This window comes from Echeneis naucrates, chromosome 21, assembly GCF_900963305.1.
Source record: "Echeneis naucrates chromosome 21, fEcheNa1.1, whole genome shotgun sequence".
Lineage (NCBI taxonomy): Eukaryota > Metazoa > Chordata > Actinopteri > Carangiformes > Echeneidae > Echeneis > Echeneis naucrates.
This window is the reverse complement of record NC_042531.1, coordinates 6295834-6323789: the sequence shown is the minus strand read 5'-3', so window position 1 is coordinate 6323789 and position 27956 is coordinate 6295834. Positions and strand designations below refer to the sequence as shown.

Below are 27956 nucleotides of genomic sequence, written 5' to 3'. Positions count from 1 at the left end.
AGTCTTATCTGCATTAGCTTGAGTCTGGCAAGGCTGCCAGTTAGGACTGAATTTATGGGTGGCAAGGTGAGAAAACGGAGGTGTTGGTTAGGGCAAATGTTTCTCTGCATCTGATTTCCTGTTTCTGATCGGAAAACTGTGAGCTGTCATTCACCGGGGAGGGAAGTCTTCATTCAACACAGATGGACTGGCACTGCAGGAGTTGGAATGTCTGTAGGCATACAGGCCACAAAGTATGTCTGAGCCATATGCAGTCATATAGATGCACACCCACGCAGACTGCATCCAAAAGTGGAAGATCATTTAGAAAACCACACAGTGAAATTCACAATGCTGGGTCTCACACTCGGTTCATATGTAAACAGCTCGCTCATCCAAGGCGTCAGCGAAAACATTTTCAACCTCTGTTCTCTGAACTCGGAAATGTGTTACATTTTTGTAACTAAATGCACCTTTTTCATTTTTCCACACAGTTTATGTTTACTTCCTTTTACACTGAAACTTTCTTAAATATTTTAAGACTCCATACCTTACTAGTTCAGACAAAGACTAATGTCCACCGGGACAAATAGGACTTTTGGCTGCCTGTAGTGGATTAGGTGCATTACATCTTCAAAATAAAAGTGCTTAATAGAAACCTGCACATATTCCAAGATGTTAGAATATTTTTCCAAAATAATAACTTTTACATCTATTAAACTAGCTGCACTTTTAATATGCCAGTGAAAATGAATAGTTATTATGTTGTTGTTGTTTTTTTTTCCTTTTTTATTTGGTAGGTGATAAAAATCCAAAGTGCTAAAAAAGCACTTATTTCAATAAATAATTTATTTTCAACAAACAGCTATGGCTACAGGCAACTATTTCTTATTTAGGTTAGGGATATTGTAAACGTGAAAAAAGTGCTTTCTCCAACACCAGCAGTTTTATAATAGTAGAGCAGGCTGAAACTCCCATATAGGCATTTTGCAACACGAGTATCAGAGCTATACTTCCCAAAAGAGACTTCCTCTGATGAGACAAAACAGAAATAACAACTTAAAGCAAAGATATGTGTGTGTGTGTGTGTGTTTTTAAGCTTTTAAGGTCATTACAGGAGGGAAATGTCCCTACTGTATGATGACCCCCCCTTACACACACACACACACACACACACACACACACACACACACAGATCATGATACTCACTCTTGTACAGCGCGGGCTATAGACAACGCAGTGGAGCCGGTCTCATTAACACTGTCCAAGGTCACGTTTGGCAGGTCGTCGTCATCGCTGTCACTTTTGATCTGCCTTGGCGACAGGCCATTGGGGTCTGTGTGTGCTGTGAGAACGGGACACAGACACAGGAGTCAGACACATGACACTGGAGCTGGCCCTGGAAACTTATAAGGCAGATCACATTGTGTGTGTAGGAAAGTGCTTCTAATTGTAATGAGGCAATCAGCTCCGTACTTGATGTTCTCTTCATCCGTCATTCTTTAAGGAAGTGTCTTACAAATGAGCTTTTGTCGTTTATGTCTTTTATGATTTATTTTACACACACACACACAGAGACACACACACATGTATGTGTGTGTGTCTCTGTGTGTGTATGGCTGTTTGTGTCACCTCAGTGTTGGTGTTTTCAGCCTGTTCAGTGAAACAACTTGAAGACAGGACGGCCTACCCAGCGGTTATGTATACACAGAAGGGTAAACAAATAGATACATACACATGCACAGGCGCACACACACTCACTCACACACAGACATGTCTATTTTATCAGGCTTAAACCAAAGAGATAAGGAGCTGGGTGGAGCATTGTTTGGGCGTTTTTGTTGTCTCTGTGTGGTGTGTGGAAACATTTGCGCGTCTGTTACTTTGTGTGTGTGTGTGTGTGTGTGTGTGTGTGTGTGTGTGTATCTGAGTATACCCAAGTTAAAAAGTACACGTGCACATGAGTGCAACTCAACAGAGCGCTGCAAGTCGCAGAGAATCTTATTCTTCATAACAAAAATCTGGCCATAAAAGCCGGCCTGCAGAATCAAAACCACATCTTTTCATCGCTCTGTTCTTTTCCCCGAAAATCCAGCGATAATTAGCAAGTTAGCTGTATATCCAGTGTGCTTTTAAACCATGACCCTCTCAGCCAGTGAGCACAGGGGTCTTTGTCTCTACATGACAAAGTTACATTTGTTCAACAAGTTGTGACAACTTCTCTCCTGGATAAGCTCATTGGAAACACAGCCAGAGTCCTCAGCCACCGTGTCCTCTCTGTCTCCATAGACACAGGCTGCACACATCCTCACCAGCAGAAAAGTAAAGACTTGCTGCTGACTCGTTGCCAAAGAAATGTTACCATAAATCTACAGTGTTGGATTAAACATTGATCAAGAAACATGGTAACAATTCAACAGAAAAGAAGACAGCGAAACAACATAACCGAGATATTATAGTAACTAGTCTCCGCTCTGAAGATGTCATCATCGCAAACGCTGAATATATTAAGATATACTGAATTCTGTAACAGCCCAGTATACTGTAATCCTGATGCTTTCACAAGCTATCAAGACTTCACCTCCTCTGCCCTCTCAGCCAAGACTGTGGCCATAATGTCCCGTAATAAGGGTCTAGAGTTAGCAGCAGACATGGTGTTATTATTTGTAGGGGGTGGGCTGGTGGGTGGGTGGCGGGGGGGGTTGCAGTGACTCTGTTGGAGCTTTTGCTTTTAAAGGTTTCTAACTATTGTAGCAGACTAAGACATGCAGAGTGGTCACCAGCTCGCCTACCCCACGGAAAACCTGTAATTAGCCAGAAATGCATTGTGTGTTGGAAAGGGGTATTTGGAGCGAGGGACACAAAGGAGGAGTGGTGGAGAGGTGGGCAGAGCACCGGATTTCTTTCTTTCTCTCCTGTTGTTTCCAGTCAAGCCCTGTTTCCATGGCAACCCCCTGCCGGAGACAGGGAGACAGCAGTGAAAGGAAGGGTACCCGCCCTCTCTTAAAGAGGATGGCCAACCTGTGTGTGTGTGCGTGCGTGCACGTGGGAAAGTGGATGAACGTGCGCATGGAAGTGTTTTTGTATCTGTGTTGAGAGCATCAATAATTGCTTTAAACTTCACACGGGCAGAAAGAGCTTCAGTTTGTGTCAACAACTTGTTCACCCTGCCATCCAGCAACAGTCACGCCTGACAGAGAGAACTCCATAATAAACACAAAAATACCAACTTAAAGCCAAACTGGAACACAATAAGATGCTTAAATTTGAGGGGCTGGAAAATTGTACGTAAAAGTTCTCATCACATGAAGTTCAAACTAAATTTTGTATTTGCGGTCTGAGTAAAAGTGGCCATCCATCACACCCAGTGTTTTTAATTCTCACTCACCCCCCTCTTTCTTTTGTGTTTGGAGCAGTTGGAGCCGGGCACAGCTAACTGTGCATATGTGTGTGCATGTGTTTGGGGAAGTGCCACCCATCTTCAATGTCCATCCACACCCTCTTATGCAAGTCTTGTTTTTCCTGTCCCTTCTTTTTTCCCTCTCCTCTCCTTGGGAGCAGACATCCAGCACTTAAAACGCCCATCTCTGAGGACCACCCCACCCCGTCAGCCAAGTGTCTGTCTGCGCGCATGCTCTAATTACACATCTGTTTGTTTGCTCGCATGTACGCTTAAAGCATAAAACGGGCGTTGCTTAATGTCTGAGTGTGTTTGTCCATCCTGCAGGGAGTGACAGGGAGAAACTTCTTTTACAAATAACAGTTGCCCTGCTGTACAGCTCAGAGAAACACCTACTGTGGGCTCGCTCGCTGTGGTTAGCAATAAAACCACACCCAGCGAGTAAACCGATGACACTGTGTAGGTTCGGCCAAAGAGGGCCAATATTCACATCACCCTGGATGTTTGTTTCTCTCCGGAGCAGGCTATTTAAAACATCTTTGCAGCCATTGAAACTCTGAGCCTTCACTATGACGGGGGAAACATTGTGGCCCCAGGGCCATTCTAAGGACCAGTATACATCCTGTCAATACGATCTGCCATGTTCCATCACACAGGTATTAGAGCAAAGTCCTACCTGTCTGTGTCATGGCATGTTTCTGAACAGATAATTGGCTTAGGTTGTTTTGTAAAAAGAGCCTTGCAGATTTTGTGGTGTTTGGGTTGTTACATTTTATTACATTTCTAATTGAAATTTCTTAGTAGGTTAAGTAAGTGGTTAAGTGTCCAGAGGCTAGAGTTTCTTGCCTCTTGAGTGCTTTAGTTACAAAGTAAAACTAATGTATTCATGAAATGGTAGAACAAAGTCTGAATCATGATGCTAAATCATTTCCTTTAGAGATTTAAGAGTGTCTCTTTAATTACTGGAGAAATTACAGTGTTTCTACCTGAAATTTAGAATTAATAGAAATCCCATCGAAACAAAGGCAGCTGCATGAATATGGAAAAGCAGGGCCTCACCTTTGCTCTGGCTTTTAACCTCATCCAGCAGAGGTAGCATGATGGCGTTGTTGAGGCTGGAGGGCGATCGAACTGCAGTGGTGTACATGAGGGGCAATGACTGTACCACAACTGGGATGCGGTGAACATGGCTGGCCAGCTTCCCTACTCCCTGCAGGCTCAGAGGGCTGGAAGGAGGCGGCGGCACAGAGTGCAGGATGTGCAAATACGGCTGACCTCTCACCCCGGTGCCAGGGGCAACCAGAGGGCCTGGTGTGAGCACCGATGAGGCTGAGGTGATGACTGATGGAGAGGAGGAGGAGGAGGAGGAAGAGGAGGAGGAGGATGACGACGATAAAGAAGATGGAGAGAAGGCAGATCTGAGAGGGGATGACGATGAGGTTGTGGTGGTGGGGATGGTGGTAGAAGAGGAGGGGCGGGGTTTGTTGATTGACAGGTCGACAGGCTCTGTCTGTGTGTGGAAGTGCAGGTCGTGAGCGAGCAGGTCTTCTGGAGGCTCGGGTTTAACTCTACTGAGGAAGAAAGGGACGCCGTCCATCGCAGAATAAGGGCGCACTTTAGGTGACTGTGGGAGAAAAAGAAAGAGAGCGATGTCAGATTTTCCCTCAACCGGTTTCTTTTTGTCATTTAACATCCTACAAACACACAAAAAAAGATGAGTCCCACATTTTGCCAACAAGGCACGTCCATAATGGCATTAAATTTCACATTTCCACTTATATTCTGCTTAATAATTTCAACCAAAAAGTGATATGTTGTTCACTACACTCAAGGACGACTGTTGTTGTGTCATCAGCACCTGATACCGCATGATAGAAGCCTGTCAGAGAGCTGCACACAGTGACAGTCATTTTTCTCATGTTCATTGAAGTGTTCATCTCCTCCTGTGAAGTCCCTTCAGTTTGCATGATGTCATTCGCAGATGAAATACAGGAGTAAAGATATTGTCTCTCTCGCCTTCTTTCACTCTCTCTTGGCGTGGGCTGCTCTCTCTCTCTTTTCCTCCTGTTTTCCATCACTCCCATAGAAACGCAGCTCTCTTGGCTCCTCTTGTATCTCTCCTAAATCTCCTTTGTGACGGTGGAAAAACATCATATGGGCTCAATTTCCTGACCGTCTCTCTCTCTCTGTCTCTCAGTGATGGGCCTCCTAAGGCCAACGCTGGTGGCTCAGTGTATCCCTCAACATATCTTTCGCTTAACACCGAGCAGACTGTAACACAACCGCCCCATCTGTCTGCACAAGTTTCAGGAACCTGTTTACTTGGAAAAGATAATGGAGAACATACAAAGCAAGAAAAGCGACACTCACCCTGCTACTATTTGCTCCTCCTGCCTCCCAAACTTTGGACACACTTTGACATCAGAGTCTTTGTTTTAATGTCAAATTAAACACGTTGCATGTGATGTGGCTGATCTAGACTCAGTGTGCCTGAGGTGGGAGGGGTGCCTGACTGTGTGTGTGGTGAGCGGTGTTGATCCTCCCAGTGGAGCCTTTCAGAGGCTGACTCACAGCTAAGGCCATCAGAAAGTGAGCACATCCAGGACTCTTACTAATCACACAGGAAAAGCTCATTAAAGTTAAAGGAAAAATCCGGCTGCAGCAGAAATGAAAAATGCTCTGTATTGTGGATATTTGTCTTCGCTTTTTGCTTTTCAGACTCACATTTCTCTCCTCTTGTGTAATGCTGGCTGAGAGTGGATCTGCGGTATATTACAAATTTTTCTGAGTTGTATGTCTGTGTGTGAGAGTGTGTGTGTGTGTTCTTTTATGTAGTAGGCTGCTATTTTTACTCCAGACTTGTATACTCGTTTTCAGCCTACAGGAAATGGTACGACCCCATGAATCAAAAAGTGCTTCTCACTGTGTAACTCCTCCTCAGTTGGAAAACAAACCCTACCCCATGAAATATGCCCTCTGATGACCTGAAGACCTTAGTGGGGTTCAGCTCAGGGTCACTGGTGTCAGGTCAAGGATCACGGCACATTATGGCCTGCTTCAGCATACCACCCACTAATCTTTCTTTTGGGTCTCTGCTGGACTGTATATAATCGCGTTTTCTGGAATAACATTTTAATTGTCAATTGTTGTTTTTTTATTCTATATTTAGACAATACAAGCAACATTACACATCAAACCTGGAATAGATTTGACCACAATCTTTGTAAAAGAAAAAGAAAAACAAAAAACAAAACAATCACACCTCCTTCATGGATACACAACAGCCCAGTTAGGGGCACTTCCCTCGAGGAATCGACCGTTTGTAGCAAACAGTTATTGAGCAATATTTGGCAGAAAAGAAACCTTTTTAAAGGATCTCGTGTTTTCTGGAAGCGCAGCTGGGAGAACTAATCCACCTTAATAAACACATACATCAGCAGCAACACTGCAACCAGCTCCTTGTGGTTGGCTGACTTATAGATTAGCCTAAAATACTGAAAGCATCAATAGGAGATGTTTGAAGTTTTGGAGATGGACAAATGGAGTAAAGTTATAAAGGTTTTAAATGTTAAAAATCATTCTAAGCTGTCTGAGCCATCAGAATCAAATGTTTATTGATCCTTTTATCCGTGCTGGCATGTTTTCAGGGAGGTTTCCGACATAAAAACTCGTGCACGTTACATATGGGCTCTAAACAAAACGACAGAAAGACTCCCAACTCTGCTTTGCATCACAGCAGGCGACATTGTTGACAACTCTGATAAGAGGGAGAAGCAAACTATTGTGTTCTCATGACACAAGGAGTCAGGAAAAGTTGTTCTTTCCTCATCAAGTTTGATGTCATCAAATAACAGTAGGCCGAGATTATAAGTGCTAGTTTACAGAGCATCTGTCCCTGTCCGTCTCCACCCGAGCTGGGCGTGGCATCTGTCTCTGCTCTGTCCTCTGACTTTATGTCTGACTGGAGTCAGAGCAAAATACAACTATTTATTACTTTTACTAAACGCCAACTGGCAACAATTGATATAGACTGTAGTTCGGAAAAGAATACCACGTTGCATATCAACCTGTGTCCACGTGTGCAACTAGTCCAGAGAATACAGGAGCCCATCATTTAAAATGAAGACGATTATCCAGTTCCTCAGTTGTTTTGGTTACAGCCCTGGTATAAGGCGGGATAAAAAGAAAGTGATTGATATAGGCTTTTAATTAAACTGTGATGTTCCTGGGCAAAATGGATGCACATCTCTAGTACAAAATAATCATCCATTATTCAACCATGGCATACAGTAAACAGTTTTTTGCATTTAAAAGGCAATCTGGAGCAGGCCATTTAAATGGGCCTGATTAACAGCTAATCAATAATAAAGCAGCATCAGTAGCCTCCAGGCTTATGTTTATATTGTACAGCCAAAGCTAATTGCATAACATTGTGAAGACTGGACTAATTATCAGGCATCAGGGCCAAAGCGTGTTGTTGTATTTTATTATTTTCATTCACTCACTCACTTATCCGTTTCCGGATCGTGAGGGGTGCTGGAGCCAATCCCAGCTCACACTGGGTGAGGGGTGGGGTCACCCCGGACAGGTCACCAGTCCATCACAGGGCCGACACACAGAGACAGTAAGAGACCAACAACCACTCACACTCAGATCTACAGACAGCTTAGAGTCACCAGTTAACCTAAACATGGTCTTTGGACGGTGGGAGGAAACCCACGCAGGCACGGGGAGGACATGCAAACTCCACACAGAAAGGCCCCAGGCCGGGAACCGAACCCACAACCTTCTTGTTGTGATGCAACATTGATAACCACTATGTCACTCTGCCGCCTTTCTACATTTTATGTTTTCTACAATGTTATGTTTCTGTTAATGTGATGTTCACTTATCTTCGAAACCTCTTCTGTTCAATAAATATTTTACTTGTAGCTCCTTCTGTTTGATGCAGGTCTTATTATTCTTACACTCACTGATAACGCAAATGGTTTGGAATGTGTTTAAAAATCTGTGGTGGCCAACATTTCCCCCCACACTGTGGGAATCAATAAGCAATCAACTCCCAGGCAGAATTGAAAATGACATTGATATCAATAACACTTTACCAACTCCCATTAGCACTATTTATACACTATGAATATTGGAGTGTGCTGATCTATTGGTGGCCAAACAGGTAACAAATGAGCCACTGACAGTTTGGCATGAATGAATCAGCTGATACTAATCAGCTGATGTTGGCTCGACTTTATTGCTCTGAACTAACGCAGTGCTCCATTTTTGAGTTTTTCCACTCATACAGTTAACTCTGTGTCTACACAGGAGGCAAAGTGTGAACAGCATGTGAGCAGAGCAGCTTCACTGCTCCATCTGCAACTCCATAGTTTTCGTCCAGGGACAGTATCGAGTGCACGCTGCAGAACTGAACACAGATTCACTGTGTGCGTGTGAAACTGAAGGAAGCACACTTGGAATGTAAAAATACACTTATGTGCATACAGTCTGTGTGAAACGTGAGCCATTATCATGATGTGTAGACAGCTGGATGTATTAAAACAGAAGCATGTTGAGTCCATCAAACCTATGAAGATGAACAACTGAAAAATGCAGTTAAATATTAGCAGCCTGAGGGTAATTGTTAGGGAATCAGAGTCACTGTTGACCCTCCTTATTAAAGGATGGTTGAGTGAAATCTGTCCTTTGGCTGTTGAGCTGTAAAAACTGATTTTGCCCCTGGTTATCTTATGCTATATGCTGTATCTGCTGCTCTATACTTCAAAATATTTCGTGGAAATATCTCTTAATTGTCAAAGTGAGTTTGCCGTATTAAATGTCCTCGGCGCTCGCCTTGCATCAACTGCTGATGTAGCCTTTCTTGACAGTGCCTGAAGCGATCCTCCAGCTGCTTTAGCATGTGATCTCTCCGTTTTTTACATGCTGTGTATAGGATGTGAGAGTTGCAGACTGCCTAGAGCTGTACTGCCTAAAGGCTTTGAAGCCATTAGATCCACTGAGGCTGACATCAGTGTGTTGGAAATCTTGACTTCCTCAGCTGCTGAAGTTCAACACTTCTCACTATATCTGCACCGCTAGGCTCCATATAATATCATCATAAAGATAAGTTTTATGATCACGGATGCCAACTGTTAACATCTCTGAGCGTCTTTCATAAGAGTGACTTGAGGAAATGTTTCATATAGCATGTGATTATTCTGAGGCTAATGACTGAAAAAAAAAAAAAAAAAAAAAACAGAGAGAATATTGTCGACTTTTCTACTTGTGAGCACCTGACCTCTTTGGTTATGGTACGATCAACGTAGCTAAATGCAGGATACATCCCCAAGTGCTGGGCCCATACGACTTTGGTCACCTACTTTGATCAGAGGTTTTTTGCGAGGAAGTCAAATGGTAGACATTAAAAAAATGCCAAAAAAGGAGATAAACTACAAAAAAAAAAAAAAAAAAAAAAGTGTACGTGTGACACAAAATATAGTTCAGAGGAAAGAAAAATAGCCCAACAAAAGCTGTTTAATAACATTATTTTAGCTATCGGTCGAATCCAAAAGAGCTGGCTTGTTTTAGTCAAAGGAAAAAATGCAACATCTGACATGCAAGTATTTAAATTTGTCACTGTCAGCCCCACTGTGCTCCCGGTTGCCTTGAACCTACTGAGCGTCCTGTGCTAAACGGCTAATGGTGACATCAAGCCATTTGAGAAGTAATGTGAGGAGGCATTTTCCACTTTTCATCAGCATAAAAAAAGAAAAAAAGAACGTGCTGCAACGATTGTATCTTTGCATTCAGAAATCTTATGCTCACTTACATGGTGACACCATGATCATGACAGGCAGGGATAAACTTTCTGACTCAGAAATTTGTTGAAATTGATCAACCCTCTGAGGCCGCTGTGTAAAAAGGGGAACAGCACTAAATAACAGCATATGGTTTTCAACAAAAGTGAAAAACAGGCATGTATTTGCATTTTGGTTTGAGGTTCTCAGGCAGATTCTTACTGGCACAAATGGAAAACTTAAACCACCCTCACTTTCAATTTGACAGATACAAACACACGCATGCGCTCAAACCTACACGCACTGACACACATATAAAGATATGCTCGACCCGCCTGCCTGCCTCTGTCCTCATGCCATTGTCTTTATTAGGGGATACTGTGTAGCAGGGCAGATTTTCCAGGCCCTTGCGGGCGAATTGTCTAACGAGGCAGACCATTTCCAGCAAGCCCTTGGCCCCCCGCCACCCAAATGAGGACCACATTTCTGCAGCAGCCTAAACTGTCTGTCTGCATCTGCCATCTAAAGGAAAGCTCGGTCTGTTAGGGCAAGATTGGATCTCAGTGCACTTCAAAGCTGTGTGGGCTGCAGCGCTCACATCCTGTCTGTGACTGACATCACTGCATGTATGGGGAATGACCTGAAAACTCCAGGTATTAGATAGTGGTGCAGTGTTAGAGCGTGGCTCTCAAACCCCGGAGCCATAGATGAGAACAGCACACCCAGAAAGTAACCACCTGCCGCCTTTCTGTCAAGTTCTCCAATGTGGAGAGACACAGTCGCTTCTTATCATCACGCAGCACCTCCACAGCCAAACAATCCTCTACAAGACCCGAGATAACCTGATGGGTTATCAGCAGCTGGTAATTTTCTCATCCATCACAGGCTAATGCTCTCGGATTTGTCTCAACAGAAACTACTTTGCCCTTCTCCCACCGAGTACTCTTGGTGATATATTAGGGGGGCACGATATTATTGATATGTTATGAATGGGAATCGATAATAACAGCACACTAATTCATCATGATTACAAATATTAAGTGGCCTGCACCGATTGCACACACAGCTGTGGCAGCAACACAAAGCCCTGGTAACCTAGCAACAGCCTCACCATAACAAGACCACTTTATTTCGAGGTATGTCGGGCCAGAGAGCACTGATACTGTATGTGGGCCGTGAAAACCCCGCGTGTGGTAACTCAATTATACCCAACATGGCCAGTATGCACTCTTTAATTGAACAATAAAGCCAAAAATAATGATGTTGATGGTGTTTGCAGAGCTTGAGTATGCCATGGTGTGTTGTGCTTCTGAGTGTGTGTGTGTGTGTATTTGCATATGCGTGCTAAAATGAGATGAACAGTGTGTTTTTGAAAAACAAGGGCAACGGAGGATGATGGGATATCAGGAGACACAAAGGGGCAGGAACATACAGAGATGGATAAGATTCAGAGGTTCCCATGTGACCCTCCTCCCCGGAGCAGTGACTACATCTGCGCAATCACCCCCAGCCAGCGCAGACTCTCTGCTGGCCCCCGTCACCTCCCCGAAACTCCCCCAAATGCATTCCTGCCCCAGCTGTGGCTCTCCTCCTCCTCCTCTGGGTTCTTCTCCTCTCCCTGCTTACTACCATGCTCTCCGACCACTCCTCTTAGCCCCCACACTCAGTCGCTCTCACACTCACTTGCTTAAGCCTGGGAGTGATTATCGGCCCCTTAGCCGGGAGGAGGAGAGAAGGAAAGGAAAGCAGGAGGAAAAAAGGGAATTGTCTGGAAAACAACAGCTCTCTTACCCCTTGTTCCGATTCCAGGGGCTCAGCTTTGACTCGGACTGCAGGCATTCCATCCAGCATTAACATCCTGTTTCTGAGACTGCCTGTGAAGGGACACAGAGGAGGTGTAAGACGGGTGTTTTTAGCATGACTAAGCAGGTACCACACTCATCCACACATCTACAATGTTCTGCACGCACCCGCTGAGAAATAAGCACATTTTAAACAAACCAATGTTTCCAAAACCACCAGAAGCTGCAGGACAAAAAAAGATGCGCACAAAGTGAAGAAACTCAGATGCTGCACAGCATGACTCCCTCTTCTCCATAATAAAGATTTTCAATTGCCTGGTGGGCTGCTGTGGGGCTAATAACACTTCATAACGCTGAATAAAATCCTCTTAAGGCTTCAATTGAATACAAGCACTTGCTTTGATATGCAGTTACTCAACAGCAACGGCAACAGCACAACCACACAGCTTCATCTCTAGCCGCTATTTTTAAACATTAATTTTGTTGAATATGGACATTTGACACATAAATACTGATAATGATATGTGCATTATTAAAAGCAAAATGAGGCACATCCATATATACACACACGTTTCATACTTTTTTGTGCACATGCATCGTGCTATCTCCGAACACTGCCTCTGTAAAGTGGGCAGCAGTGCCCGGCTCCTCAGCTCCGTGCTGTGGCTTTAAGAGGGATTCTCAGATGGAGCCAATGACAACAATGCATGTTCCGTATCCCTCAGCTGGGGCCGACCTGAGGTAACCCTCCCTCTTATTATTTTAGCAGCAGTACATGGAGGAATGCAAGCAAGGCAAATAGACTCTAAACATCTCCATTACTCTTCACTGTTGGCACCAGCAGCTGGATAGTGTGGCCCCAATCCTTGAAGTCAGCAGCAGCACAGCATCGTGACTATTCTCGTGCAGAGAGAGATATAGGAAGGAGGAAAAAAAAAAAAAAAAAAAAAACCTCAGACAATCATGAATGGCATGTATTCTCTCTGCGTAGTGAGAGAGTCCCAGCATCTAACTGCACCAAACATCTAAGATGAGGCCTGTCCACTAATAAAGTTTCTGTACTCACCATGAAATCCACTCAAAATAGTTATTTAAAAAAAAAAAAAAAAAAAAAAACATTCTTTATTTTTTTATTTTTTGGATTTCATTCAAAACTGCCACAACAGAATCATTTAATGCCAAGTATTGTTCCACTACCTCTTGGATTCTCAAGCAAAAGCTAATCCTGACTGTGTTTGTGTGCGAAGGAGGTAGAGAAAGAAGGAGGATTTACTCTGTAACCCCCCACACACACACAAACACACACACACACACACCAGATCTCGCCTCTCAGGTCTAAGTCCCTCAGGTATCCTGGCTGTGCTGCTATTGTATTGTTGTCCAGGATGTCCTTCGGCTTCAGGTCTTGGTAGGCCCAGATAGTGTTGCCATAGTAACGGCTAGGCGGGTGGAACTGCAGCCTCAGTCCAGCCTCAAGCCATGTGTTGAGGAGAGGAAGAAAGACGAGTGCACCAAGAGTGGCTGAAAGTGAGGTATGTTTTACTCCAGGTGACTCTCATCGTGGTGGAGGCGTCCTCTCTTTCTCTGAGAATTTTCTTTTTTTTTTCCCCCCACACTTTTTATTTTATTTTATTTCTTAACAAGACTCATTTTTGAGCCTAACAAAAAAAACTCATATACTCCAAAGAGTAAATTTGAACTCACAGCACTTTTTAATTTAGCTCAGTATGCCACAGTCGGGATTACGCAAGCAAGAACCTCTCTCCATGTGCCCACAGTCCAGATAATCCAGTGGTGTGCCTAATGAACTGGCCTACTGCAAGCTATTCACAGGAAATCAATGGCAAGGCAACATGTACTTGTGATTGTAACAAAAAAAAAAAAAAAGAGCTAACAGCAGTGGGGGAGAGCGAACTCTGAGTAATGAGCTAACAGAGGGGCGCTGTGTATTGAGGATCTCATGTCGAAATACTGTGACTGTTTCCGACCGTTGACCACTTTTGCTCCCGCGAAAAAGGGTCATTTCTGCCGGCGAGCACTTCGGGATCATCAAATGAAAAGATTAAAAATAAGGACAAAGATGAGTCTGAAACAAAGAGAATTTGGTGAAGGTAATAAACCAATGTGTATACAGTCTTGTCCTATCACTAAATATGGTGTGCTGGCGGCAGGCTCCGCAGCAACCAGCAGTGTGCTGTCCATCAGCGCTATGAGGCTCTGTGTGTGGGAGATGGAGAGAGGGAGGGGGATTAGAGGGAAACAGGGTAGATTAAGATCACCTTTCCATTTGCTGCACTCTGAAATGAAATGGCCATCCCAGGTGTGTGGGGGAGTTGGATGGAGAGGAGGGCAGTGGAGTGTTGAGGCATGTCATTTCTCCCTCCTACCCGCCCTCCCATAAAATAAATAAATAAATAAAAATAAAAATAAAAAAAGTAAATGGAGCAGGTGAAGATTGAGGCCAGTTTAACCAGCAAAAAAGCTTGACGTAAACATATTTCAGTGTTTGCTGCTCTCTCTGCTTTCCTGTTTATGCTTATTTGCGTCCCTACTAATGTAAGTACGAAATGAAACTCCCACCACACATCCGCATCTATGACCTCAGCTCGCTGTCTCCCAGCTTGCTGATGGCTATCGGCTCTGTGCTGACTGAAGCGATAGCAACTAGATGGACTGAAAGGCTAAAGCTCAGCCAAACCAACCCCAACAGACTGGCTGGATCAATTAGAGGTGACGAACCTCTGACCTACGGAGACCAGATGCTGACCTCACCCGCAGTGACATCATCCACTCTGGCACACATGTGGAGACAATCCCACAACATAAGCAACAAATAAACCTCAAAAGGAGCAGGCCCACAGAAGGACTCGGTTCACGATGTGCCGTATTCAAATATAAATCAAATCAAGCTGCATTCTCTAAAGTACTTATTGATTGTCAATTGCCGAGCTTGAAACAGGAGGTACCTTTACTGGACAAAAGCTCAAAGGTGTGTGGTGGCTGAGTGGGTGGTATAAATCACTGCAAGCTCATATTTTACCAGCACTTCCGAATGTGAAGGCAGATCCTTGTTCAAATCAGCTCTGGATGTTCATACAGCAATGAAACCATTTATATTTATATAAAAGGGGGAAAGTTAAGCTTAAACAAACTCATAAAAGCAGTTTTAGCATCTAACGTCTGCGTGCTCTCCTCTGCAGGTTCTCTCATCTCTATCCCTCTACCACTTTCTCCGACATGCACATACTTGTGCGCTCGTGTGCGCGCACACACACACACACACACACACACACACACACACACACACACAGACAGACCATGAAGTATACACACACTGTAACAGACGGACGCCGCAAATGCTTTGTTCCCATGTTGAGTGCCCAAAGCAACTGGGTGCATCTGTGTCACAGAGGCTGGACCCGCTGCCATGGTCTGGGATGGAAGAGAGCTGAAGAAGGATGGAGGTGGGTGGGGAGGGCTGTTGGGGGGGTGTGGTACACACATAAGGAAGGATTAGGGAAGGTGATAGTGAGAGAAGTGAGTGAGGGTGGGGGCTTGTTGAGGAGCACGGAGTTGCTGGCAGGAGCGGTGGGTAGGGAAGCAACCAAGGGGAGTTGAAGAGGTTGGGGGGGGGTTAGTTGGGAAGGAGGAGGGGCGGTAGTCAGAGAAGCAAGAGAGGGTAGAGAGGGAATATGGACCTGAGCCAAGGCCCGGTCAAGCGCAAAGCACACGGTACAAGAATGCCAACACCCCCCTCCCATCCGGTCCTCCTCCAAAGAGAGGAGAGAAAGAAAAGGGGGAAAGCAAGAGAAACTGCAAGGGGGAGCACTTTTAACGTAGCAAAATCAGAAACAAATATTTGACCAGTGCTGCATGTAGAAATGCGTGAAAAGAAGAGCATTGTAGTTTAAGTGAGATAAGCATTTCCTGTGTTTCTCCTGCACCGCTGGCTTCTTTGCCACAGCTCACTTCCCTCTTCTGTGCCCCTGGACACCCCAATGTGACACACTGGCCTGATAACAAGCCCACATCTACTCGCTCACCAGAAAACTCCTCCACTTCCTCTCTTTTGAAAAACTGCATGAAAAAACTTTTAGAAAGCAGTGAAAGCCGAGAACGCTCATTGCATGCTCATTATAGGTCACAAAGAACACAACAATGAGCTGAGCAACACAGGTCTAATATATGTCAACAACAACAACAGCAACCAGAAAACATTTATCTTATTTGCTCTCAGCGTAGACACAATAGGGAAACAATTGAATCACAGCTGATTTCAATCTAAACCTCAGTCTGCTTCACGTTAGGCCGTGTCTGTTTGTGACCTCATCTTGTTGGCCTCATTTTGGTCTTGAGAGCCATTCAAATGCTTCCCTGCAGAGTTACTACTTAAAGAGTAACTGCACACAGCCAAAGAAACGGCACCTGGTGTGGTCAAAGGTTCAACAGACAGCCAGGCCCCTTTGGCCTGTCCTGATGTAGGGTGATCTTCATTTTAAAGGATAAAAAAAAGTTTTACACTTTACACAGCTAGATGTTCTTCAAATACCGAACTGTGATTTCTGATGTCTGCAGAAGATCTAACGATGAGTGACCCTTTCAGAGGATCAAATGGTAAACTTCAGAAGTGCCCCCCTAAGTGAGCTTCTTCATCTGTACAGTCTTAAAACGTAAGATGAAATTCCTAAAAGTGCAGTCAAGCATGCAGCGTAGCTGATCAAAATGAAGACAACACATGCCAAAAGATTTTGACTATTGGGCATCAAATTTGCACACATGAATTTAAATTACATACATCAATTTATTTAGCCTTTATTTATCCAGAAGATACAAGATCTCTTCTTCCAGGGAGCCGTCTCTTTACATCTCCTTACATAAGAACATCTCTGCCTTGTAAGTGTGTCCACCGTTCATCATTGTGTAGCGGATTTGAGAAACTAAAAGGTGTAGATCCTCAGAGGACACACAACAACATAAGTTAAATTTGGGGAACTGTACTGTAACAACTATCTGACTCCAAACAGCACACAGCAGGTAAACCCTGCAGATGCCGTTTGTGTTGATGTTGAAGGAGGAGATGTGTGTTTTCCCCAAACAACTTCACTCCTGGAGGTACTGAGATGGACAGTCTCTTTTCTTTCTAATCATTCCTGGCACTCTGTGAATGGTCTCAGAATTTCCATTTCATAAGTCGTATTTTCCTTGGCAGAAGCAGCAAGTGAAGTCTTTGGGATATTTCTGGGACATTTTTGAACAGGGCTCAAAAAAAAAAAAAGCAGAAAGCTGCTACCTTGCTGCTCAAAGAGGCGTGGACTTCTTTACCTCCCCGACAACTACAACGGCATCACAGCAGTTTATGCGCACTGCAGTTTGAAAGACGAGGAAAGGAATCAGTTCCCTTTAGGGTTAAAATACCCTTCGAGAGGCACTCAACTGATGCACTTAAAATGCCCTGTCCGTTTCCTCTGGGAATAAATCAGTTCCACAGAGGGACAACGCAGATCTCTTCGTAGCTATTATTAGACAGAATACACGTCTCATGCGCTGAATGTTCTCTGGGACAAACAGACAAACTTGGGGAGCCTATCAGGTCCCATGATAAGTTAGACCAAACTTCATACTGCATGTGTCGGACCCTGTCCGGGTTTCAGCAGTTGTTGAATTTGATGTGGTAGCCATAAGGGACTGGGCTCCCCGATGACACCCAAGGCACAAAAACTGACTCGGTTTTTCAATGTTACATTAAAGAGCCTGTTACCAGCAACAAAATATGGCTCTGATGCTCACAGACTGCCTCGTGACTTAATGAGCGCCTTGTATGAACACACTTAGGGATGGTTGTGAGCGGGGATATTATTGACAAAATGGCTGTCAATAAAATGCCATGTATAGAATAAAAAAAAAAAAAAAAAAAACAACCCCTTGGCATTTATAGACCCAAGGACACAGAGGAAAACACACTGAGATGGTCCCATAAATGGACACCAAATCCATTTGCAGTGACTGAATGGAGACAGTGAAGGGTGAGCATTGATTTGATTGATCTGTATTTCAGAATGCAAATCAAGCTCCGTTGAAGTGAAACCCACCCCCAAGAAAAAAAAAAAGGATGTTTGTGACCCAATGAAGAAAAACAGATGCCACGTGGGACTCTTTCTGTGCAGTTCCAGTTACATGTCAATTTATTTTTTTGTTTTGGTGTGTTTTACTAGGGAGGACGTCAGTATTTATTTTGCTATAAAATAGTGCATGTTGTGATTAAATGAAGGACTCGATACAAGCTGTGGAAATCAGCTCAGCAACAGTCTGTTGTGGCAATTCATTTTTAAAACTCCTCCTCTCCTCGTTCTGGAAGTTCCTGTTCACAACTAATATACAATACAGTTAACCGAGGAGTACACAGTCCAACTTTTTCTACGGCAGGAGCAACAAATGAAGAGAAGGAGTGGGAGGGATTGTGTATGTGTGTGTGTCTGTGTGTGAACTCTTGAATCAGGGAGCTTAGCACCTGGGAGGGAAACCAGCTCCATTTAAAGAGTTGATACCAATGTAAATGTACTGACAACACACAAAACACAAACCACACACACACATGCACGCACTCACACTCCAAAGCAAGGCCCACGGAAGTTCCCATATTCTGCTGGATTGCCCTTGGGTCTTTGCTATTTCTGCCAGGGGCAGGGGGATCCTATGTCAGTAATCCTGCCGAGATGAGGGAGATGAGGTTGCCGGATGCGGCTCAAGTCCGCTGCCCTCAACAGCAAACACTGCTGTGTATACACACACACACACACACACACACACAAATAATTTGTAGGAACACTTTGTTACATACAGCACCACAACCACACCACAACACAAGCAAACAAATGTAGAGTTTTTAAAAACCCAGATAAACATTAAATCTCAGTTTGACGTCAAATATTAGGATGGCAACTCAACAGCTATCTCTAAAATATCAGTTTTCATGATTACAAGGGAAACTCTTTTGCGTATTTTATCATTTTCTCTGTAGCTTTGTCTTTGTGAAAGATCCCCACCTCCAGCTAAGCCATCTAAGGTCTTGTGAAACTATGGGAAATGAAGAAGCTATTTATTCTGAACGGAAATACTCAAAACGAAAAGAGTCGGTCGCCGTCTGGTTTGTCTGTGTCTGTCTGCACTTCTTATGAAGACGACTTCCTCAGCCCCTGCTCAGTTCTAGTCGACTACCGTGCACACACACATGCATGCAGAGACACAAACCTTGTGACCTTTGCCTGCACCCACAATTATCTTAACACACACACACACACACCCATGCACGCACACTCACACACAAACAAAACTCTGTCTCTCAATATTGCAGCTCTTCTCATGAAAGAGGAATATAGATGCCCATTCAACACAAAAAGCCTCCCACACACACCTACAGTACGCAATCACACGCAAACACACATGCACACACACGCACACACTCCTCCACAGAGCTCCGGAGAGAGGTAAACAGAAGAGTCTGACATCCTCTTGCATCATGTGCCTCAAATGGAGCAGAGAAACAGCTAAACAAGCTGTGACCGTGACAGCTCTAAAGTGAGGTGGCATTACTAAAGTGAGCTTTGACTCAGAAGTCAAAGCAATTTGTGACGCCATTCAAGGCTGTTTATATCCAATTGAAGATTATTTTGATGTAATCATGAGAAATAATAAAGTTAAATATTCTGCATGAGGGCTGGATCAAGTTCCACTCTGAAGAAACAACAAAGAGAAACCACAAAACAGCTCCTAAACTACGGTGTCTTCTTGTTTCAACATATTCAGGTGACCTCTCCACAACAACCTTCAAACACATACATACACACGCACACACACACACACACACACGCACACACACACACACACAGACCTCAGTAAATGCAGTAGGGTCAGTGGCTGTGCATCTAAAATAGCCTCTGACACAAAAACCTCACTCTTACCAAAGGAGGGGGAGGTGGAGCTGAGCAAATGCGAATAAACACATGGAGTAATTGGCGCAGCCGCTTTGAGAGATACTGCAATATTCTTCGCATGTTTATGTAGAGGTTTGCACACTGTAGGCCTATACTGTATGTGTGCATGAGAGAGAGAGAGCTAGATAAAGAGAAAGAGGTTAGCTCCAGTGGATCAATAAAAAATGCACTAAGCGACTCTTTTCTCGTCTCTTATTTACTCTCAGTGCACAGGTCCTGGGCTGAGGTGACCACACTGCAGCACTTAATAATTATCTCAGCCTGACAGAGGTGCATTGTGGGCACAGTCCTGTACTGAATTCATGGTAAATAAAATAGTGAAACCCCTGTGAATTTTTTAGACTGAATGCTTTAACAGCCCCGGTGTGAACTACACCAAAAGAGAGATGTGTCTATTATAGACGGCGTGTTTAGAATAAAAGCCCACGAGAAAATACGTGAACATATATGCGAGTGAATCCAGGCATTCAGTCTCATGCAAAGGTTATATCTGCTCCCTGCTTACTCAAACTGAGGGTCAGAACGAATCCCTGCTCTCATCTGCTGCCCTTACAGGAAGGTGGGATGCATTAGATTAGCATCCTCACAATAACCTGCATCCTTCCCACCACCACTATCACTGCCAACCACCCACATACTCTCCCTCTCTTCTTCCTCCCCAGCCCAAGGGATGACAGTACACTCCTGCTCTAATGGGGGATTCTTTGACTGTGCTTCTGCCTTTTATCCCCCGAGGCTCTGATAGTGTATGTGTGTGCCCTTATGTTCTAACATGTATGTCTGAATGTGTGTGAGAGAGAGAAAGCACTCCCACATCCTCCCCCTACATATGTACTGTGTACATACGACTCACAATAGCCTGTCTACTGAATGCATCACAGCACATGTGCACCGAGATGCACTCCTAAAGATCGACCTACATGTTTTACAATAATTGCACAATGCAAGCATGCACAGGCACCGATATACTGACTCATCTACAGTATCTACTGTAAGCAACTCACATAGAAATAATAGCAGCTCAAACATTGAAACATGCACTTTTCTCTCCGGCTCTCTCTCCCCGCTCTCCTTTCATCCCAGCCGATATCTCTTGTGATACAAACAAACACATGCATGCTGTGCACACGCTTTACACACGAGCATGCGTGCCTTTGCTTCAGTGTTTAATAGTCTTCCAGGGTCCTCTTCATGCAGCATCATGGAGTGAGTACCCTATCTAACCTCACTTTGTGCTGACACAACTGAATCCACACCAACACGCAGCATATGGAAACAGACTACAACGGACCAACCAAAACATTCCTACACACTGACACTTATTACAGCAAATGTGTGCGCAGTTATTTTCGCTCACTAAGTTTTTCCCCTTGGTTTGACCCATTCCAGTTCTCCAGCACCACTCAGTAAAAGCCAGCAGCTGTGTTTACCTCTATTACTCATCAACTCATGCCTTCACTTCGATTATTTTTCCTCTCTCTCTCTCTCTCTCTTTTTTTTTTTTTTACCTTATGCTGTGCCGCGTTGATACCTGGTTGAAAGAGCAAATCAGGAGGAGTTATGGTACATAGCGTGAACCAACAGATCAACGTTTGATCACATTAAAGCCAAAGAGCCTGAGGAATGCCAAAAGGCACAGGCAACCCCCCCACCCCACCCCCGAGCCCTAAATGGATTCCACATGTTGTTTGCATAATTTCCTCTCCCAACAGTTGACCTACAGTACAAATGGAAACAAAGTTCACACTGATCCATGCAGCATCCCTGTGCAGGTCTGCTGAGACCATCTGCACTGACGCTGGAGAGATGCAGCAACCCAGAGACTGTGTGATGGGAAACTCTTCCTGCGATACCATCTCACAGTGATCCAAAACAATCTGAAAATGCTGACTTTGAACGCTCTTCCCTCCTCTTTTCTTGGCTTCCTTCCGTTTCTCCCTCATTCTATTAACTCACCATATTTGGCCGAGGCAAAACAAGACACTTGGTTGAAAGAGGAAACATCGCCGCAGAGAGACGGATTGACATACCTTTCCGTCCTCGCCATGGAAACATGTCGAGCAACTTTAAAATCAGAGTCTGGGGGTAAGCTCTGCACATATGAGTCATTTCCAGTAAGCACTGAGTGTGCAGCTCTGGAGATGGTGTCATTACTAGAGCAAAACTTGGATCATTGCTCTGGCCAGACAACATCATGTAAAAATCTACACCCCCCCTCCCCCACATCTGCTTGTAGTTTGATGATTTTTTTTTTTTTTTTTTTTTTTGTCAAAGATAAACTTGGTTTCTCTTGAGTAGATCCTTGTAAGGGGAATGCACCGAAAAATTCAAAATACTCACACTGATGTTTGTCACATTGTAATCATCAATGTTAGCCTTTAGTTCTCTCTGTTTGTGGTCAATATTTAGATTATCAACATCCGAGCCACCACTTTTGCACAATACTTTCCATGCTCTTACTGTCGCTCTCTCTCTTAGTCAGAAAACACCAATGCTCTAGCACGCCATGTACAGCCTTTAACTCAATTTTGGTAAACAAACGTGGGCTGGCTGCCGGGGTCAAAGGTTGAATCCACAAGAGAATATGCAAAGGGAAAAGAACATTTTGTCATCTTCTGACATGATGAAATAACAGCACAGGGAGTTCAGTTTGCAGCTATCACCTACAAATATTAGTCTTTTTTCAAGTGCAGCAAGTTCAAGATAACCACCGGCACAGGCCTGATGGCCAGAATGAAACTGCAGCAGATGAAGTATCTGCGGATGGTTTGGATGTTTATCCCTCTCGATCTGTGACCTCTTCTTCTATTTCATTTAGTTGGCTTAATGGCAGATACAGCTAACAATATGCAAAGTCATCTATTTAGCTGCTGTCTGTTTCACACATTGTATATATAAGACCTTGACACACTAATCTGTTGCCACAACTTGTGGTTATATTTGAGTGGCTGTGTCTTTGTCTCCGGGTTGACCGTCCACATTTCACAGCTTTGGAGATGCAACAGCAGCTCTGCCATATGATCTCCCAGAATGCACCTTGAACCTTGAATTTCCTCGGCATACAGTCCAACCATATCCGTGCACTGCAGCCTATCTGCGATCAATGATGATACACTCCGTAACACCTACATGGATCAATGATTCAGCAGTCAGTCAATATGCCAGCAGTTAACCCGGCTGATTAGGGGTAATACAGGGAATTCACATCACCTCGCATAAAACAGGGCATGTGGTTGGAGTGCACATCCAAGAGCGCTGTACTTCTTCCTGAAAGATTCAATCTGTCAACACGCACCCAATTTATGTGTTGTGATGTGTGGCAGACAGATGATGCCTTTAGTGGGGGAATCCTGCCGAGCAATTAAATGTGCCGGGCAGAGCGGCGTTGATGGACAGATAGAGTCTATCCTTGGGTGATTGGCTTTTTAATTGAGTTCCCCCCACCTGCACTGATCTCTATCATAAGCCCTTGGACCATGTCTTGGAGTGGGGGGTTGAACCTTTGATGGAATCGAAGTGGCAGCGGTGGTTTGATGTCAGGGGGAGAAGCAATCAGACGTCTGCAGTATGATTTTGTTCATTAATGCAATCAAATTTAACATTACGTCATGACGAAATGAAAGAAAAACAAACATATTTAACTACCAAAAATTGAAACACCTGGTCGAGTACAAAGAGAACTACAGAGAACAAGCTGATGTGTGGTCTAAACAACTAAACAGACCATTTACATCGACGCACGGCGACCCAGGAAAAACAACCATCAGCCATTTCGGCAAATTCCTGGAATCAACATATGCTCACCTTCACGCGACGAAGCTGGCGGCAGGAAAATAAAAAGTTGTATGATGTTGTAGAGCCACAAAGTCTGCAGAGGGAGGAAGTTGGGGTGGACAGGAGGATCAACAAGGCATCGGCCATCAGAGCCTGCTGTTTGTTTCCCATTCTTACATCCATCACCACAACTGGTTCATAGCCATAACATGGTGGTTGTTGTTGTAGGAATGACACTGGTTCCCTTAACTTTAACAAAGCTGCACTCTAACCCAAACTATGTTCTTCCCTTAAATTTGACCAAGTTGTTTTTGTGCCTAAAGCTAAACCAAGCCTTGACCGTAGCATTCATTTGGGTGCTCTCATGCCAGTGATGACAGCATGGGAAAGGCGGAGCAGCAGATTCTGTCTTTTAATTTGAAAAACTCTTCGTTGACCACACATCCGCCAACAGCAACAAATTACTCTCCTGATTCACATTGTTTCGTTTATCCAGTAAAAAAAAATGTTAAAAATAAAAACTCATAGTCACTGACCTTGCGGTTTGTTCACTTTTTTGTAATGTGTCACACTGCAAAGGCACTTTTTGTACATCAGCAACTGAATGGTACGTTCAGTCTGTTCGGCTCAGTACAGGATCAGCAGCTCAGCGGCCCATTCTGTTTATTTCTGTGACTTTTTGTGTGTCGCAGCTCTGCTGTCAATGCCGGTCGCAGTCACAATAATGATTCATTTAGGTCCATCTAGCGCTGACTATGATGACACAGAGTTCAATGTTGCGGGTATCGACACGGAGGTATTTCTATCACATATCTTCAGATATTATTCTCCAGTATTTTCTGAGCAACCTAGGACAGCTGATTGTTTCATCAGTGCCAGGGAATATTTATACATTACCTGTTTCAGTGCGTGTCTTCTACGCTGTTCAAACACACCATGGAGGAGTTTACTCTACATGTGTGGTAATATCAGCCTGTTTATTCATGCACAGGGAGAAGGCCCCTTTGTAAATGGATTTAACTGAGAGTTTAAATGGACACTAATCTCACTCGCTGAACATCCGTGAGCTGCAGGGGGTCCCCCCTCCCCCCGCCCCCACCCAATTTTATTGATGTGATGGTACCCATACTTAAACACACATGCACACACAGACACACTCACTCAAACACAAACCCTACGGCTGTTACACAGTTAAAGGCAAAGCAGGGCCTCTCGACAACGCGGGGGTAAAGTCACAGAGGTCAGTGCTCAGTTTCCACATCAAACCCAGGAGCAGAGGCCAGTGTCTCATCCCCTCCCACCTTTCTCACTCACTTGTTCTCTACCTCCTTCCCTCCCTCCTTCCACTCCTCTTGCCCCCCCCCAGCGCACACACACACACTCCTCCTCCTCCTCCCCCTTGCTGGATCTACAAATGCCTTTGCTGTCAGCTCTGCCCCGGTCCCCTGTAATTGAAAATAACAGCCAAGGGCCAGCCCCCGGCCACTCTCCCCAGCCTGGTGGCTTTCTGCCTCTCTGACAGCCACCCATCAATACCAATGACTATTACCCTGGAAGTGAGAGCGCTGCCGATGACATCCAAGACACCACCCCTGCAACACTCCCACACACACACACACACACACACACACACACACACACACACACACACACACACACACACACACACACACACACACACACACACACAAGCACACCCCCCAGTGTCCTTCCTCCGCTACCCGAGCCTCCTAATGTTTAACCCGTTGCTAACAGCCTCTCTCTGTCTCTAAGCTGCTACAGTAGGTAGACTATAGGCACACATACACACACTACAATGCTTCACACAAATGCACACCCACACCCACACACACACACACACACACACACACAACTCTCTCAAGACAAGCAGCAAACTTTTTCCAGCCAGAAGAAGCTGAGAGTTTGTTGTTGTCTCACCACACTCTCATATTCCTCCCCAAGATATCCAGTCAGTATTACAGCACAACACCGCTGCGCTGCTCAGCTGAGAGGTTCTGAAGTTGCTTTACAAGTAAATAAGTGACACATAAGAGATTTCACAGCCGGAGCCGGCACAGTAAAGTCAGGATGCTGCCTCTGCCCCCAGCCATTCAGTGTATAATCACTTTTTCTTCCCTCTCTCGTCATGACAGCTTATGTATTTACATGGGGAATAAGTGTTAGATGTCCAGTCGGCACCACGCAGGGTCTCTTATTTTCCCCCGCTGACACACACCAGACACAATGCCATAGGTGATCTGAGTTGTCATCTGCTTTGACAGAGCAATGACAGCTGAACGAGACGCACTGAACACAAGCACAAAGCCCAGCAACGTGACAAATGAAGCACACAGCAGCAGCCAGCCAGCCAGCCAGCCAGCCAGCCAGCCAGCAGAGGAACAGGACGAGAAAAATGCACAGACCTTGTCAGAAGCTGCAGAGCCGTGGAGACTGGGACACTGTTTTCCTTTTTCTACAGTCCTCTCTGCCTCCTCTCCTCCTCTCCCTCTCCTCTCCTCTTCTGTCCTCTCACTCTGCGTGTATGTTTGTGTGTGTGTGAGTGTGAGTGTGTGTGTGTATGTGTGTGTGTGTGTGTGTGTATATGTGTGTATATGTGTGTGTGTGTGTGTGTGTGTGTGTGTGTGTGTGTGTGTGTGTGTGTGTGTGAGTGAGTGTATGTAAGTGAGCAGCTCCCTCCCCTTCTGCCTCTCAGCTGCTCAGCTTAGGCAGTTCTCAGGAAATGAATGGGAGCGCACAGAGAACTGTTGTACTTGCAAATGACTTACCCCGAGTCACATGATCCGCTAAATGTAGGGTGGGCCGGTGGGTGGAGGCTTCATAAGCAAAGGGAAGACAATATACTCTAAGCTTTAACAGCATGCATCGAATTACACGGGGCCCCTCCGGGGAGGTTTCCGACGCGTCCGCTCTCAAGCAGCCCGAACTCCCTCTCCACCCCTCCCGGAGCGGAGAGCCCGATCTGGGGGTGAGCACCGGAGCACCTCCCCGTTTAAAGGGGCCGGAGAGGAAGGTGCACACACACACACACACACACACCCAGATCCGGATCCGGTGGATCATTTCAACCCTGTGTGACGTGCATGAATAGTCATTTGATAAGCAGTGTGATATTCACAGAGAATTAATGGTCGGATGCACTTTGCGTTGCTGATCTGTATGAAAAGCGCTTTAAAAAATAAAGTTTGATTAGATTTGATGAATCTCTACAGGCCTGGGACTAAAGTCAAGTGTTTCCATTTGGGACTAACTGTAGGCTGGGTGTAATTCAATTATTTCAAATATTTTAACTCAACAACGAGAATCATTTTTTATGAGAGTTGCAACAGAAAGGAGTCTGATCGATTGGAACAGGAAATGAAAGGGCTACTTCATTAATAAAAATAAGTGCTTTAGTTTTAGGCCATTTTCGAGTAAAAATGCTCCAAATGGGATTAATTCAGTTTGAAGATTTGAGGCTTTCCTTCATCATGATACACATGTTGGACTGTAGCCTGAGGGAAATTCATTTATGTCACAGTGAGCTCTACAAATGTAATTCATATATTTAATGATTACACAATAGAATAATTGGACATAGGAAAGTTTTCATAGTTAAGCCTGTTTAGTCATAAATCTACAATATATGTGTGTGTATATGTATGAAGATTTGAGGAGGAGAAATAATTCGACTTGAATATTTTTTTGTTTGTTTTAATCATTTACAGCTGAAGAAATACAACAATCACAGATGTAAGAAAACCTGTATGATCTATATACAGAGTTATATGTTTAATGATGATACATTTTAGTTTTAATTCACTGACAAATAATTTGCTTAAATAAAACAAGCAGATTTTTTTAGATGGCTGTTGGTAAGTTCTAGTAATTTACAATTTTGGAAATCACTTTTTCTGTTTCTGGAGTTATTCATCGATCAATTTATCAGCTGTATTTGGCTGAATTCCTGAATTCTCACACCAAAGAAGTGAGTTTGTGTGGATAATAGAGCTGCTATTTCCATCTTCTCTGTGGGATTTTGGTTTCTGGTCCTACAATGAAATGTTTCATTTCTGCCTGGTGTTTAAGTGACTATCTTTGAACAACATGCTGGAACATTTTCACATAATGACTGCTTTTAAATTCTCTTCTGTGTAGTGCCTGAGCCACTTGTACCCATGTCACTTTTCCTCCCGGTGTTCTCTGCCTTGATGAAAGGTATCTG

At 44.3% G+C, this 27956-nt stretch overlaps 1 protein-coding gene across 1 annotated transcript in view; it reads right to left on the bottom strand.

The window, feature by feature from the left end:
• klf12b (Kruppel like factor 12b) overlaps nt 1–26674 on the bottom strand; it is a 35748-nt gene extending 9074 nt beyond the window's left edge. The window contains exons 1-4 of the mRNA XM_029531009.1: nt 26521–26674; nt 11959–12041; nt 4439–5003; nt 1189–1324 (exon numbers count right to left, since the gene is read on the bottom strand). Coding sequence (XP_029386869.1) covers nt 1189–1324; nt 4439–5003; nt 11959–12041; nt 26521–26614 — 878 coding nt within the window. The 5' untranslated portion in view covers nt 26615–26674. The remainder of the gene's footprint in view (nt 1–1188; nt 1325–4438; nt 5004–11958; nt 12042–26520) is intronic.
• Nucleotides 26675–27956: the final 1282 nt, after the last annotated feature.